Below are 17085 nucleotides of genomic sequence, written 5' to 3'. Positions count from 1 at the left end.
AAAAGATTATTAATTATTAATGAAAATCCTTCGGTTAGTTTATATTTAAAAACTTTCTGAAAATACTCTTTTCTACCTCTTGTCTTCAAACACAGATCCACATTCTCCTTCCTTTGTCTAAAAATGTCAGTTTTTATCAGTTACTTGTAAACTTGTTAGACTTGTACTGAAATCAACATAGACAATAATATATAGACTACATCTATACAATATAGATATAGAAGATTCATATAGACTTCGTTGATATTGTTCGTATTACATTTTGGTTTAGTCCAGACCATTTTAACAAATGTTTCTCATATCTTGAAAAAACCTTTTTGCTTTGCGATCTATCTAACAAAACTGATATGAAATTGATGAAAACTGGAAATAAAATTAGGACCTATACATACGACTTAGAAACAACCGACGACTAAAACGTATGCTGTGCAAAAGCTGAGCTAAAGAATCATCCTAAAGTCAAGCAGCAAGCTCATATGAGCAGTTTTCTTTAATAATCGTGATGTGGTGCATTGTGAATTACTTACTTGAGCGTTATTCAATGTTTATGTAAAATAAAATATAATTATGAATAGAATCTACCCAAGAATTATGGGCAGACAATTCATTGGTTTTTACGTCACGATAATTCCCCACCTTAACTGCTTTGGTTATTCGAGATCATTTCGCCAAAATGGTCTAACTCTATAACATTGCTCCTGATTTATCACCATTTGACTACTAGTTATTCCTTCAGCTCAAGAGACTTCTCTCTGAACTCCGTTTCAATACAGCTTATAGGGATTTCTTTTAATTTTTTTTAATTTGTTTGAATTAAAGAATAAATAAATGTTTTTAATAATAAAAAAATATTTATATTAATATAAATTTTACTCACTTCAGTGTTCAGTGTCGTCTTAATATGTCTGCTTTGTTTTGGTCTTTTATTTGCTATAATAACCGATCACTGAGTCCTCACTTTGTTTAATAATTATTTTTATTCTATAAGACTTTGTATCTTATCATAGCAACACCTAAACGTGCTATCTCTAAGAACTCGAGTTTAAAGTTAAAAGCTGTGTATCAGTAATTCTTTAGGAATCGAGATATCGCTCCATATATTCGATCTAATAAGATATTTCATATGTGTACATCTTGCCAGTTTAGATTTTTCCATATTAACAGAACCTATGCATATTTCCACAAGCACACAAGGCACATAAGGACCAATCGGTTGGAAAAGAGCTAGGGACGGTTTTTAAAAAAAATCGTTTTAGACGACGGTCTATAGAAATACTCAATGTTTTAGAAAATATTAAATGAACGAAACTAAATAAGGTGGAGTCTTCAAAAAAAAAATTATAGGAAGTATGTTATATACATATATGTGCATCACATATAAAAATCTCAGTTGTGTGTTTTATTAAAGTTCTACCTATGTATATATATATACCTTATATCAACAGTAATATTGATGACATGAAAATAGGAAGGACTTTAAGGAAGTTATACATATATAAGAAATAGATATTGGGTGTATAGATTAGATGTACTCTTAAGTATCTTGTTGAAATATGGATCATTTTACCTATTTATTTCAATAATAATATGGATTATTGACATTCTAATCTTTATACAAACATATTATATATGTTTTCTGAATTATTTTTTTGTTTATAAACAAAACTAGAATAAACTGATAACTAGAATTTTCGCTAATAAGTTTCAATCGACGCTTGAATTAGATCGCTTAACGTTTTGGTTTCTATAATTCTGTAGTATTTTAGTTAATAAAAGACAAATCTCCTTGATATAAGACTTACGCTTTTGTTCAGAATTACAATTTGAACGATAGCAGCAGGGATGTCAATACATCAAAAAGAGAATTTAACTAGAGACTTTCTGTATGTTCAACATTCTTTAGAAAAAATACACTCTTATTAGTAATACATATAATACAATAACAATATTCACGATTTCGACAAACGACCTCGATAAGCAGATAACTTAGTAACATGACAAAGTGGTACAATAAGTAGTAATATTGTGCCATTCTAGAGTATGCCAAAAAAGAAATCTCTTGCTAAAGTCTCTTACTGATATATTGATTGCACTCCGTTAAATTTTATATTTTCATATTAAAGGTTTTACGTATTTTTCGAAATACAAGATAAAAACAAGATAAAAACAAAATTTTGAATAAATTAATAATTACTTTAATTACTTTAAAAAAAAAATAAAATCATTTCTGTACATTTTAAAATTCTTCCCCATTATTTTTCTGGGATACAATCGATCACCAGCATTTGTACTTTCTTCCGAACAAGCACTTTGATCAAAATTTGCCCCGGACATTTCTTCAATGCCAAGTATTGGAATTGAACACTTAATTATTTTAAGTAATAATAAGCTGTTAACTTCATATACAGATAAGAGCTTTGCGCATAATTTGATTTTCATCCAACATTTCCGGATCACTTCAGTTCTAATTTTATTGGGAAGTCATGTTACTTTCACTACATTTTGTAACTTACGTAGCTTAACTTGATTTTCGACTTGATAGGAGTTTACTTCTTTACATCACCGAATCATTACTTTATAGAATACCATGTGTTCAAATCTTTCGTAATTTTTTTGTTCAAATAATCGAGTATTCACATAACCAAGCTCTCACTGTACTACCTGATCATCGAATCAATACCTTGTAGAATACTATGTATTCCATTTGTTTGCATTTTTTTGTTCATATTATCGAGTATTTATATCATCAAGCCTTCACTGTATCACCTAGATTATCGAATCAGTACCTTGTAGAACCAAGCATTCACTGTACTACTACTGTATCGAATCAGCACCTTGTAGAATACCAAGTGTGCAATTTTTTCGCATCTTTTTTGTTCATATAATTGAGTATTCACATAATCAAGCGTTCACTATACTACCTAAAATGTTTTCATTCAGAAAGTAGGTTTATCAGTAAATATTATAGGAAACAAAGTGTTAAAATTATAAGTTAAAAAATAACAAAACAACAAACGGATTTGTTTGAATTAAATAGAAAAAAAAACTTTGTTATAATTACTATACTCTTAGCAAAATAATTATATATTTAAACAACATTGCAATTCCTAATAATAAATATATATTTTACAATTAAATTACATAAAAGAGCATACGAATTATTTATCTTTTAGAATTTTTATTGTATTACTTTATCTTATAATAAAATATATGTATATATTTTATATATATATAGATTTATATAGAATTATTCGGATAGTTTTGCACTTAATTAAAAATCTATTTTTTTACAACATAATCATTTTTATTTACTTGTGCTATTAGCACTTTTGAATAATGTTAAATGCATGTGTTTTTTTTTCTCTCTGTGTTCGTATGTATAAGTGTTATTTGTGTGTATAAAATAATTAAAAACGTGTACATCAACTACATCATATATTGAATCCTTCATATACATAAAAATAAAAGGGTCGTACATTTTGTTTATAAACATTTAACGTGCTTATATTTTATGTGTACATACATATATTTATATATTATATATTTTACAAATACTTAATAATATGTATAATTTTTACGAACATATGTTTACATATATGTATATGTTTTTATAATAAAATAATTTTCGGTTAATTAAAAAAATAAAACTAAAAGTTATAAAATTTATGTATTAAAGAGGTTCTATTCACTTTCTCACTCAATCTAAGATCAAACGCTACGCATTTAATGTTGAAGTTTCAGTAATGAACCTCGATAATTACAATATGTATATATATATATATAAATTTGTTTTTATATATATTTTATAAAAATTCTAATTTGCCAAACAGTTAATGTATAACGAAAATCCCACATTTTAATTTTCAGGTTGTATTTTTAGATGCGACCGACACATCAGCTAATACAATTAAGTTTTTAACAATAATTTTTTTTTTCTCTGAAATAAAATACATATATCTTATTTTCTTAATCACTTAGTCTAAGTTAGAACTTTGCATATTTAACCTTTTAAAATCAAATACAATTAATAATTTATACTTTTAAATAAATTTTACTTAGTTTTCCTTTTGTCGTTTGCTTATACATGTACAATAGAAAAAATCATATTTTTTTTTTTGAAATTACTTCGATGGCTGTAAAAAGAAATATCACTGCAAAAACTTACATTGCGATTTTAATTTGTAAAGTTTTTGTTGTTGACAAACGACAAAAAGAAAACATTATTTTCGTATATACAAACTGTAAGACATATCTACATCTATGTCAGTAAGGAATAGTAAAAAAAAATACAAATTGTTTAAAAGTAATGTATAATTATTGCAATTGTATAATAAAATATACAGAAGTATCAACAATACAAACAGTTAATTAATTCAATTCATATAAAATATTATATAGTATAATATTGTCGGAAGCACATATTTATAGAGATATCGATTTTTAATATGCTTTAAAGCTAAAAAATTTTAAAAGCCATACATTATAGGCGAATTACAAACAATTTTGAATGTTCGAATTTTTTATATAAACCTTGATTTTTCTTAAATTAATTAAATTAAAAGACAATTCAGTAAAATACATAAACAATATGTGTGATTTTGACATAATAAGTTTCGGCTGTTATTATTTATATAATTATATATTACATATCATAATGTAAAAAATCTAATTATATATTTACAATTTAATTGTTTTATAAAATGTGTTTGACATATGTATTAGCTCAATTTAGTATATGTAGTGAAATAAAAACTATTTATATAAATAATATTTAAGTCAATTCATTATTAAAATTTACATATTTTAAATTTACAACTTTATTTATATATATAAACTAAATGTAACTAGTAATAACTAAAATATTAAACTAAAAAGTTTAATATATATAATTATATGTTAAATATATATTTATAATTTAAAATACACAAAACTGGAACATATTATAGTATAATAATATGGCCATATTTTATACATTTCAAAATTAGTTTGACAAACTAATTTATTATTAAATTAAATTTAACCCATTTTCGACAAAACAATATTTTGTTTTTAATATTCAAACAAAAAAAAAAATTTGGCCATAATTTGTATTCGTGTTCGAATCTCTATAAATGTATGTTTCACCTTTAGGGTTATATCAGACATTTAGTCATTATTAAATAAAATTAATTGCGGTTCAATATTACAAATTAAATAATCTTAATTAACTAATTGATGTAAAAGGATACAAGTACGAGGTTTATTACACTTTAACATCTTAAATATTTAGTATCCAGAAAGGGTCTTACATTTAGTATCCAAATGTAAATCACACCTGACAGGCGGCTATATAACTATTCCAAAGTCCAAAATTTGCTTTAAACATAATGATGGGAACTACTGTGTTGTTGTCTGTTGAAAAATAGAAAATGAATTTTTTTTAAATGTTTCCAATAAATAACATGAATAAGGTGAATTTTATTTTGTTTTTATAAATTATTAAATACTTTTATTACAACAAATTTTTAAAGAATTATGAAAGAAATTAAAATTTAAACAAATAACCATATTAAACTATATTAATATATATATAATAAAATAATATTCATAAACATACTTATATAGCAACATATATATTAATAATCTATTAAGAAATTAAACTAATGTTTCAAATGCAATTTATATAATATATATATAATAAATTTATAGAAAACAATCAATGTATAATATAATATTTACGTACATAAATTTATAAGCATAAGAATAAAGAGTATAAATATATACCGATTTATAAATTTAGAATCTATATATAAATCTAAAATCCATATATAAATCTGAAATCCACCTTTAAACTAGATTCTAAGTATAGTTTACAAAAAAAAATAAAATCAATATATGTATCTAGAATCCACATTATAATCTAAATCCCAGACATAAATCTATATATAATTTAAGAGGATATGTATATTAAACTAGAATCATATATAAATTCAAAATCTATGTATACATAAATCTATAATCCATATAAAAACATAGAATTCATATTTAACTATTAAATCTAGATATATAAGTCAAGAAACAATACATAAACCTAGACAGTATAAAAAAATCTAAAATATATTTTTAAAATTAAAATCAATATATAAATCTAGAGCTTATATATTATTCGAAAATCTTTATATAAATCTAAAATCATATCAATCAAATATTGCATATAAAATATTATCGCATTAATCTGTTCTGTGTCCCTTCTTTTTCTTCCGGTAATATTTTTTTTAACATAAAAACCGTTTGCTTTGTATATTAAAAAGGATTATATTAATAATTCAGGATTAGGACTTGACCAATGAAACAATACAAGAAAATTCACTTTTAAAATAAAATATTATATTGTATATATAAGCAGTAAATATTTTTATAAGAAATAGAACGTCAATATATCTTTACTACCCATAGATATGGAGATTAGTTGGATTTTAAAAATCGGTAGCACAAACCTATTTTTTATAATCTTTTATAATTGATCCTTTAAACATTAAGTCAAATTTTTTTATATAATTTTATTTGATGTTGTAAACATAAGCGAAGGGCTTTTTGGGTTACTGTTGGATGGATTGAGAGGCACTTGTTTTTATGCTGAGATGAGTCTCTTCTGAACACAAAACTTATTGCTTTTAAAAGTTAATAGTTAGGTCAGTAATTACAGATATATATGTTGTAATGAATGTTTTTAATGTGCTTACTCCATTTTTGGAGATAACATTATTTTTAGGGTAATAATAAAATAGCACTTCAGACATGACTTGAAAATTTTCAGACAATAATTGTCGAAACAATCAACATATTAGCATTTAAGCTTTATTACTTTGGATCTTGTTGTTGGGAGTGCTAAACAGTACTTGGTCTGGTCGTCTGCGTAGCCGATGAGATCGGGGACGTAGACTAGGTCGCTCCTGAAACCATATTGTTCAGTCAAATTGACGAGTTTATTTCCAGTCAAGTTTTTCATAAAAGTTCTTGTTTAAGTCTTTTATCTTCATTACATTTTCAACTTGTAAGACACGACACGCTCGTTATAAAAAACGCATATACGTCCCAAGCCAACCATTTTTGCTTATCGTCTTATATACTAAAGTATTATTGAATTTTTGGATTGAAGTTCTTTATAGGGTTCTCTAGGGGGATAGTTGGAATTTAGAATTCCCTTAAAGCAGTATTGAGTTTCAATTTATATTTGACGACGCAAACTTAAGTATCACTATACTAAAAACAGGAATAACACTCTTTCAAGCTCTTCGCAAGAATTCTACTATATATACAGATGTAATGATGTGAATTACAGTCATTTTATATTCTCTTTTCCTTATTTTTTTACTTATAAATAAAGAACCTTTTGCGCCGGTGTAGTATATATAAAAAAAATATATCGTTATTCCATAGCTGCAGTCCATGTAGGACCTAACCTTGTTTTTGTCATTCTTACATTCTTCTCTATTTTTGACTTTTATTTTTAAATAAAATAAATACTTAAATAAATTTAAATAAATAAATATTTTTAAATAAAAGCGAAAAATAAAAATATATATACTTGATTTAAAAATTACTATAAATATAAATAACTTATATTATGTATCATTTTAGTTTTGATAATACCAACAACGTTGTAAACTTGAAATACATATATGCATATTAATTAAAACAATATACTTTCGTAAAGATATTAACTTAAATGAACTGCATAAAACGATTGGTTTGTTACTTTAAAAATAGCAGACAGACTAAGTTAAAACAGTAAGCTAAGCCTTTCTACTATATTTGTTTTTATATGAAAATATAGAAGCCAATATGATAAGGCCAATGAATTCAGTTTTAGCATGTTTAAATTTAGTACAAACTCTTCTATTTTACGTTTTTTAGTAATTAAATGATGTGAAATTTTGTAAAAAAAAAAAATATCATGTTGAAAAGCCATAAATTTAAAATTTACCTTGTTCAGAAGAAGAGTTTATCTTTAAATTAATTTTTGTTCCACTTTCATTTCTTTTATATGATCACACACTAAAACGATTACATTAGCCATTATATTACATTATATTACATAGAAATAAATATAATTTTTTTTTCTTAGGATGTTTTCGCCTAGATTTTAGAAAATTGTTATATACCGGATCAGTCAACAGGGTGCGCCAAATTTAAAAGTTCTAAAATAAAAAATTTTATAAATATTTGTTCCACACTACTTTTATATTCTGTACTTAAATAACATTTGGCATTTAAAAATTCTTTTTGTTTTTGTTATAAATAAAAAGATAAATTCACTTTGTTTATACACAATTATTAATATTTATTAGTGCTTCAAAGTGCATAACGATGCTCAATCATTTGGCGTATACACGAATTCGAACATTTCGATCAAACTCTTTAAATATTCGAAAATGTTAAAACAACTCGAAGCTATCTAAACTGTTCGAACAACAAATCTGTTTAATATTTAATTTTATTTTTGTTTTGTTTTATACAAACACATACAGCAACTGCTCGAATAATGTTCGAATATTTTCGAACAAGTATACTTGAACATCAAAATGCTCGAAGTTTCGAACAACTGATATGATTTTTAAAGCACTAATATTTATACGTGACATACCTGTTGTTGTGCAATAACTGGCTTTGTTTCCAAGTGTTGCCGTTGATGCAACATAAGATGATTCTTCTGGAAGAAGGCTTTACCACATTCACATACATGTGTTCGTACTGTGCAACCACCATTGGGATGTCTACGTGTATGTTGCATTAAGCCATGCTTAGCAGCAAATCCTTTGCCACAGCTTTGACAGAAATGAGATTTTGGTTTTGGTGGCGTTTGTTGCTGTGCTACAACAGCCGGTTGCATTTGCGTATGTTGCTGTTGTTGTACTGCAACTGTTGGCACTGTCGTCACTACTGTTTGAGGATGTGTGGATGCGGCGGCCTGCACCAATGTGGTTTGTGTTACCACTTGACCCGTAGATGAGATTATTTGTACTGGCACTGAATTTTGTGCAACTATATTTGGATTTGTTGCTACAACAGTTGTGTTCGGATTTAAACCACCATTTAAGAAATTTGGTGGTAAAGCTGCCGTTAGTGCACAAAGATCAGTCATAAGGGTTTTATCACCAGTATGAAGTCTCAAGTGAAGCGCTAAGGCTTCACGACTATTGAAGGCACTTCCGCATTCTCTGTTCACAACAAAAAAAGCAAATATATAAATAAATTTTTCATTCACAAATAAAAGTAAAATATATACTAACCGACAAACGAATTGTGGTCGTGTTATGCCGCTACCATCATTGGCTGTTACAGTCAGCATTTGTGCATTTGCTGAATTGCTAATAACAGTAATTGTTTGTGGGTGAGCCTGTGTTTGTTGTTGCTGCTGTTGTTGTTGCTGATGCTGTTGTTGATGGTGCTGTTGCTGAGTTTGATGTAACTGCATTTATAAAAAAATAAAAATTAATAAATATATAACATAAAATTATGAATAATAACGTTCACGTTAGAATTTTATTATAATTTTTTTAGAGGTCAAGATGCATAGCGACTAATTTTGCAGAGCCTTGCATTTTCAACCTTATATGTTTTTGGTCGTTTATAAATTTTAATAAAATATGAGCTTTTAATGTGTATTTCACAATATTGAAATTCCAGAAATTCCGTTCTCATTATGATAGTGATTAAAGTTACGGCTAGAGTAACTAAATAAAATAAATAAGTCACCATATTGACAAAAGCAGTTTATTTAAAATTTGATCTGGACATTTATTTTCCTGCAATATCCTGATGAATTCATAAGCATAAAATATCAGCTATAACTTTGCAATACCCCATACATTATCTATTCTATTCTATTCTAACATTACATTTCTCTTCTAAAAATATTAGAAATAGTCTTGTAAATTTACCTGAATGTTTTGTGCAGGTTGTTGGGTCGTTATTATTGTATTAGTAGGCACGACATTGCTAGACGAAGAATTAGGATTAACGCCACCATGACTATTTCGAAAATGTTGATTGAGCTCAGCTTTTGTTAAAAATCCTTCTCCACAACTTATACAAGGATATGGATGATCTCCGGTATGTATACTGCAAAAGCAATTATTAAAATATAATAAATTATAGTCCAAAAATTTTATAATATAATAATTATCTATAAAGTTAAAACTTACCGCATATGTGATACGAGTGTACGTTTTTGTAAAAATTCTTTGCCGCAAACGGTACATGAATGTGGCACCTTACCATGCACTCGCCCATGATTTACAAGTTGAAATTTACGCGGAAATGTTACACCGCAATCAGGACAAACGAATGGATTAATTGAACCATGAAATCTGCATAAAATTGAAATTTATAAGCATTGTTTAAGTTATGTATATAATATAATTAACTTACCGTGAGTGCATAATTAAGTGATTTTCTTGAGCAAAACTTTCTCCACATTCTTCGCATACAAAAGGTCTTTCTCCTGCATGAAATTTACTATGTGTTACCAAATGTCGTTTTAAAGGAAACGATCTACCACATTCTTGGCACACAAATGGACGATCGCGACTATGTACACGTGAATGTGTTAAGAGATGGTGTTTTAATGTAAAACTTTTCTTACACTCCGCACATTGGTATGGACGCTCAGTGGAGTGTAACAGGAGATGTGTATTGAGGCAATGCTTATGGGCAAAACTTTTACCACAATGAGGACAAACATGTGGTCTTTCACCTGTCAGAAAAATATTCAAATCAATACATAGACTAAAACACTATATAAATGAATATACCTGTGTGAACACGTGCATGTGTCGTTAAATGATGTTTAAGTAAAAATGATTTGCCACATTCATCACAACTAAAAGGACGTTCTTTCTTTATAGTGGTATCGTTCTGTTCAATAAAAATTATATATTAATAAACTATTAATGTGACATATTTCGATTTTATTTTTATTTATTTAATACTTACGTCACTAAAATTAATAGATTCCTGTAATTCTGTTTTGGGAGATAATTCCAATGTTCCTGGTTCTAGTTTTAAGTTTGGCGTATCTCCTTGTGAATCATCTTGATCTTCAAGTCCTTGTATTACTTTCTGTACCTGCACCGATATTCCAGGTATAATATCATCTAGAACAATTGTATAAATACAAATAATTCGAATTATTTAATTGTCAAAAGTGTGTATATGCTTAGCGCAAAATAAATAAGTTTATAAAGCAATTTACTTGTTCCTGTGTGGGCATCTGTGGTGGTTATTGTTTGAGTTTGTTGAGAAGCTGCAAGTGCACGTTTCATTAGAATTTCATTACATTCCTCAGCTGTTAACTGTATGGGACCAATTGGACTGTAATGTGTTTTACTTCCAGGAGGTGCTGCGGTAAGTATAGCTTTTTGTTCGACAATACCATTTGTTAGTGCATGCGTTTGATCTGTGTGATCAACTAAAAGATCTAAAGAAAACATTTATGTATTTAATGAATTTTCAAACAAACAAAATTATTTTTTAATTACAATTTTTATCGCAATTCAAACTTAAAACTTGTTGCTCTTGTTTCTTAACAACTGTTGGGGCTGCGCTTGTGGTGATAACACGTTGACCTGATGGAAATGGTTCGTTAACAACAAACATGCGACGTACAACACTTCCTTTATTTGCAGCTAAAGCATTTTTGACATCCTTTTGCATAGTGATTGAACCATCCGTTAACAAATATGGCATCTATGTACAAATTATTTTTTTTTTATTAATTTATTTATAGAACAATATGTAATATGCTATATGAAAGTAAAAAAAAAAAGATAGTGCATATAAAACTAACTAAGAATAACTCTAAAGGTGCTAAACCTTTAAGACATTATATTAATAACCAACCAAAGTTAGAGTAAAGGCATTGTGCCCAAAGCGCTGTTCAAATAATGACCCGTCATAGTAAAATGGATTAGAGTTTTTGGCAGCACAGTGATCACTATACGAACATCACTAAAACACACAAATTTCCCAATCAAGTGAAAGTAAATCAACCTGAAAAGTCTATAAACTTGGCAAACGAAATTGTTAATTTTGCAAGATGGCAAATTTTATCAGGTCAATAAGAAAAACCGTCCGAAAGATTTGGAATTTCCTCCTAACCAATTAAGCAACCAATCCATACAAATTTTACAGGATGACAGCTCTGTTCGCCCCAAAGATTTTGAGTTTTCTCCTACCCAATTAAGTAAACAAAGGCCACACTTATACTACTAAAATGGAAGTGTAAAAAAAAACAATATCACCCATAAACCCATAAAGGATTCGAAAGGAAGATCGATTTCACTGCAGTTAATATATGCTTTTGATCAAATCGAAAAATATATGATTTCATACGGATTTAATCTATAACGAAGGCACACAGCAACAATAGAAAGGTGATATACTAATTAACTAATCAAATAATTGATTTGAAAAATATCTGCATTTGCTTAATCAGACAAGAGTTAATATCAACACGTTGTTGTTGTTGTTCAGCGTTGTAGGACAGTCTTCTAGTTTGACTACTAAATGACACTTTGGCCGGGACCTATGTCCTGTTAGACATATATGCAGTACCTTTACTAACTCTGGGTTTTGACAAGAATCTTAGTTCACCGCCGTGTATATACTAACAATGTACACTTATCTTAGTACGCACATTAGTCAGTATACATTGTTGTTGGTTGTTAAAAATTTATCAAGCACCTAACAAGTAAGGAAGTACAAGGATCTATGCAAGGGTTAGGATGTAGGTAAGTGTGATTGTTCCTGTAATTTGTTATTCCAATGACCATGCAAACTATAACAATTTAACTGGTGTAAAAGTTAGTAGTGAGTGAAACTTAATCGAAGTACACTCATAACTCTGTAAGATCTGATTGCTCCTGCGATCTGTAGATATTATGAGACTATTTACTTGAGTAATTATTTAGATTTTCACAAAACTGTACGTACGAAAGGTGGAATTTTTAATTTGTAGAATCTGAAGACACCTACATTAATTAGAAATGTATAGTAATAAATGAAATGACATCTTTAAACAGCTTAAGCACCAAATAATTGTCTATCTTTTAAAACTTTTGTAGCTTCAAAAGTAACGCACTCATAGGTAACATAAGATTATCTATCTAAATACAAGTAAAAAAATATTTTAAGAGAATCAATTAAAGAATACATTTCGATTAATTTTTCTTTCTTCTTTAAATGGCCATAATCCGTTTACGGCGACATGCATGCTGTCTCTTCATGTGCCCCCCATATATATTTTCATCTGCCTCGTAAAGCAAGAATGGTTAGTGTTCCCTCAACTTCATCACTCCACCGGAGACACTTCTTTCTCCAAACCTAACCCTTCAATTACCTTTTTCGTTGGAGCAAATACCTTCATCTATTCTCATGACATAACCAAGTCAGCGTACCCATTGAATGTTGATTTCTTGACTTATATCAATGTCGTGATAAAGCACGTACAATTCGTGGTTTATTCGAATGTGATAGTCGTCGCCAACTTGTGGGGGAGTAAAGATCTTACGAAGAACTTTTCTCGCAATTACTGAAGACTCCAATTTCATAAAGGACTTTTGTAAAGTACACTAATCTCAAACATTTTTTTCACTTGTTTTTATGTTGATATAACTTGGTTCACAAAATGCCGGTCTTTAAAGCAATACGCTGATAATATACACAGGTATTAAATGAAATTTACATACAATCAGCAAAAAAAGCTAATCGAAGCCGTCGAGGTTTCTCTGTTCGCAAGGAAAGCGTACTAAACAAGCTTTCCTAAGTACAGTGAAACACTATCAGAGCTACAACAAAATTACTACAGTAATGTCAGTGTCAATTAGCAAGTTTAATATTAATTTTATTTTATTTTCTTGACATAAAAATTATAAATTAAAAATGAAAATGAAAAAAAAAACAAAATAAAAAAGACTAATAAATCTTCTAAATTCAAGAATTGCTGAAAGCAGTTGGAAAATGTTGGAGGAGGAGAGAACTTAAATAATTAAGGTGGCAACATTTTTTACATTGAATTTAGCGCCAAAACTACAAGTAGTCAAAACAAACATACTACGCTACACACTGGCAAGTGTTGGTATGTGCGTTCAACAATAAATTACTTATACATACGCAATTCATACAATGAAGAGCGTAAGCAAATCAATGTTTTTTTTTCAAAGACAATACACAAGTGGAGGACGAGTCAGTATTTTTTTAATTGGATTGAACTGTTGCGCCTCTTGTCACTTCTCTTGCATTTTTTTTAATATAAGTTTCTTTATATTTAAATTATTCTAATAGCATATTTTTAATATAAAGGATACTCTAAACAAATTATATAAAGAATTTTATATAAAATAAATAAGCAACTTCAAGTGTTTATACTTCATACACACGAGAATCACCAATGGTTGTGAGAACGTTTTGACTCTCTAATCGCTCTCGGGCTCACACTACACTTGCATGTGACAGCACTACAAACGTTACATAAAAAAAGTTGTGCTACATACACAAACTACATACGAATTCATGCATACAGATTATACATATTTATGATGGGCTAGTAATATGGAGCCAATGCACACACATTGTGTGTCACACAATGAAAATCTTTTTTTTTGTAAGTATAAAGAGGGAAATTAGAAATAGTATTGATGTGAAAAACAATCTAAACAATTATCAGAAAACAAAATTTACTTACGGATTCACTGCTGACGGTATAACTAATATTAGGCGACATTTCTAATACGGAATCCGCGCGACTGTTGTCAGCGAAGCCCCATGTATAGCCGAAGCTCTGCTGCGGGTTGCTTTGTGCAGCACACATTGTATTTATTTCAATTTTTTTTTTTTCACCGAAAAAATTTATAAGTATTTACAATATTTAGGTAAACAAATTTCACCAATACAATATAATAATTGCTTAAATTGTGTATTTATATATCGTTTGTGTATATACAATTAGTATAAAAGTACAATTTTTTTATATAAAAACAGAAAATCAAAACTGAATGGTGTACAGAAAAAGAAAGTCAACTCGCTTTGATTGCGTGCGCCATTTTAAAGCAATTTATAATTTAACTTTTTAATGGATATTCATTTGCCATCAATGCATGAAATATCCTTTCACAACTAACGTTTTCTTATTTACACTCCAACACTAATAAATATGTTATCAAACAAAAAAAATCCGCGAAAATTTTATATAAATTAATTCACAGACACACAGAAATTCCTCATCACTTTGTAAACGGCCATTTTGGTATTGTTTTTGCCTCTGTGGTTTCACGAAGCCACGAATATATAGAAGCATTGCCAGCATTAAAAAAGTTTGCATGCATACATTTAAATAAATATATTTTGTATGTAAAAATGATATTTGTATGATAATGGTATATATATAGTACACATATATAATAATGTATTTATAATATAATAAAATAATAATATAGTAATAAATATATATAATAAATAGTACTATAATGTATATAATAAACATTTTATTCTAAAAATAGTATTTTTCATATATTTTAAATAATATATTTCATATTTTTATAAAAAATAATTTTTTTTAATAAAATAATATATTCAATAAAAACAATATTTTCAGTTTCATATAATAAAATAATATATTCCATTTTTTTATTAAAAATAATGTTTTCCATTTTTTTTTAAATAAAAATAATATTTTCAATATTTTTTAATAAAATAATATATTCAATTTTTTCATTTAAAATAATAATATTAAATTCTTTGAATAAAATAATATATTCATTTTTTAATTATAAAAAATGTTTACAATTTCTTTTAATAAAATAATATATTTCATTTTTTTATTAAAAATAATATTTCCATTTTTTTTAAATAATTTTTTTAATTTTTTTTATTACAATAACGCAATCCATTTTTTTTATTAAAAATCTTTTCCATTTTTATTAATTAAAGGAAATATTTTCAATATAAAAAAAAATACAGTCAAACTTCCATAACTCGAAGTACCATATAGCAAAGAAAAGGTTCAACTTATGGAGACTTCAAGTTAAAGAACTTTGATTTAATTGTAATTTGCTCTCTAAGCCTTGTTGCACTCTATTCAGTTTGAGTTATTGAAAATTCGAGTTATAGAAGTACGAGTTATGGAAGTTTGACTGTATTTTCCATTGTTTTTATTAAAAATGATATATATAATTTTTTTAATAAAAAAATATATTAAACTTTAAACTTTAAAATATTCAACTTTTATTAAAAAAATGTTTTTAATTTCTTATAATAAAAATAATATTTTTTATTAACAAATAACATAAAAAACTAAACTAAAATATGTGTAACAAATGCCGATATCGAATACTTCAAAAATCATATACTACGAGTACATTTAAGTATCATATATCAAGCAATTTTTAGACTTTTGACTATATTTTTATATATCAACTTATATATTCACATATGTTTTTATTGTTATATACATTAATTTTTTACATTTTTTAATAAAATTAATAATAAAATTCAATTTATTAAGTAAAATATATTAAATCCTGTAAGTCAGACATTGTTAGCAGAGTACGGTGCATCAAAACATAAATATGTTTCAAGTAATTTTTTTCTGTGTAGATATGCGGTGACGCTTTGACATTTGATCAGGCATTTATGGGCTGCCATCTCACTATCGTGTATTAGATGTAGCACTTTCCTACTTAAGTTAAATTTACGTAAAATATATATTGTGTAAAACGAAATATTTTATATACTAGACCTAAAAAATTTTTCACAATCATTGTTGCTGACTTCAAGTTATAATATATTTATTTAAAATTTTTAATACTATTGTCATAACGTCACGTTATTTAACAACATATGTACACAAGTCATTTTTCCGAATTGTATTGATGTATTAACGAATAAAATGTTGGGTAAATGAAAACTAAATAAAAAAAACGCAAAACCCATTCCTTATTTGTATAAATTAAATAATTTTATTGTAAATAATATAATATGTTAATATTATATACTATGTTAGTATATAATAAAATATTACAAAACTAAATAAATTTTAAATTAAAT

General features: G+C 27.0%; 1 protein-coding gene across 2 annotated transcripts; it reads right to left on the bottom strand.

The window, feature by feature from the left end:
- Positions 1–5026: 5026 nt before the first annotated feature.
- LOC119680037 (zinc finger protein 135) lies at positions 5027–15305 on the bottom strand. Of its 2 annotated transcripts, none has more exons than XM_038092657.1 (11): positions 14726–15305; positions 11523–11730; positions 11237–11461; positions 10978–11144; positions 10797–10899; positions 10414–10738; positions 10188–10352; positions 9924–10104; positions 9273–9451; positions 8627–9200; positions 5027–5391 (listed from the first exon to the last, which is right to left on the bottom strand). In XM_038092657.1, the coding sequence occupies exons 1-11, from the start codon at positions 14849–14851 to the stop codon at positions 5377–5379; spliced, it is 2268 nt and encodes a 755-aa protein (XP_037948585.1). In that variant the 5' UTR covers positions 14852–15305; the 3' UTR covers positions 5027–5376. The 2 variants fall into 2 exon arrangements, with proteins under 2 accessions (XP_037948585.1, XP_037948586.1); XM_038092658.1 differs by having other exon boundaries at positions 10978–11138.
- Positions 15306–17085: the final 1780 nt, after the last annotated feature.

Source organism: Teleopsis dalmanni, chromosome 2 (genome assembly GCF_002237135.1).
Source record: "Teleopsis dalmanni isolate 2A chromosome 2, ASM223713v2, whole genome shotgun sequence".
Lineage (NCBI taxonomy): Eukaryota > Metazoa > Arthropoda > Insecta > Diptera > Diopsidae > Teleopsis > Teleopsis dalmanni.
The sequence above is the reverse complement of the archived record's forward strand: the minus strand, read 5'-3'. Positions and strand labels throughout refer to the sequence as shown.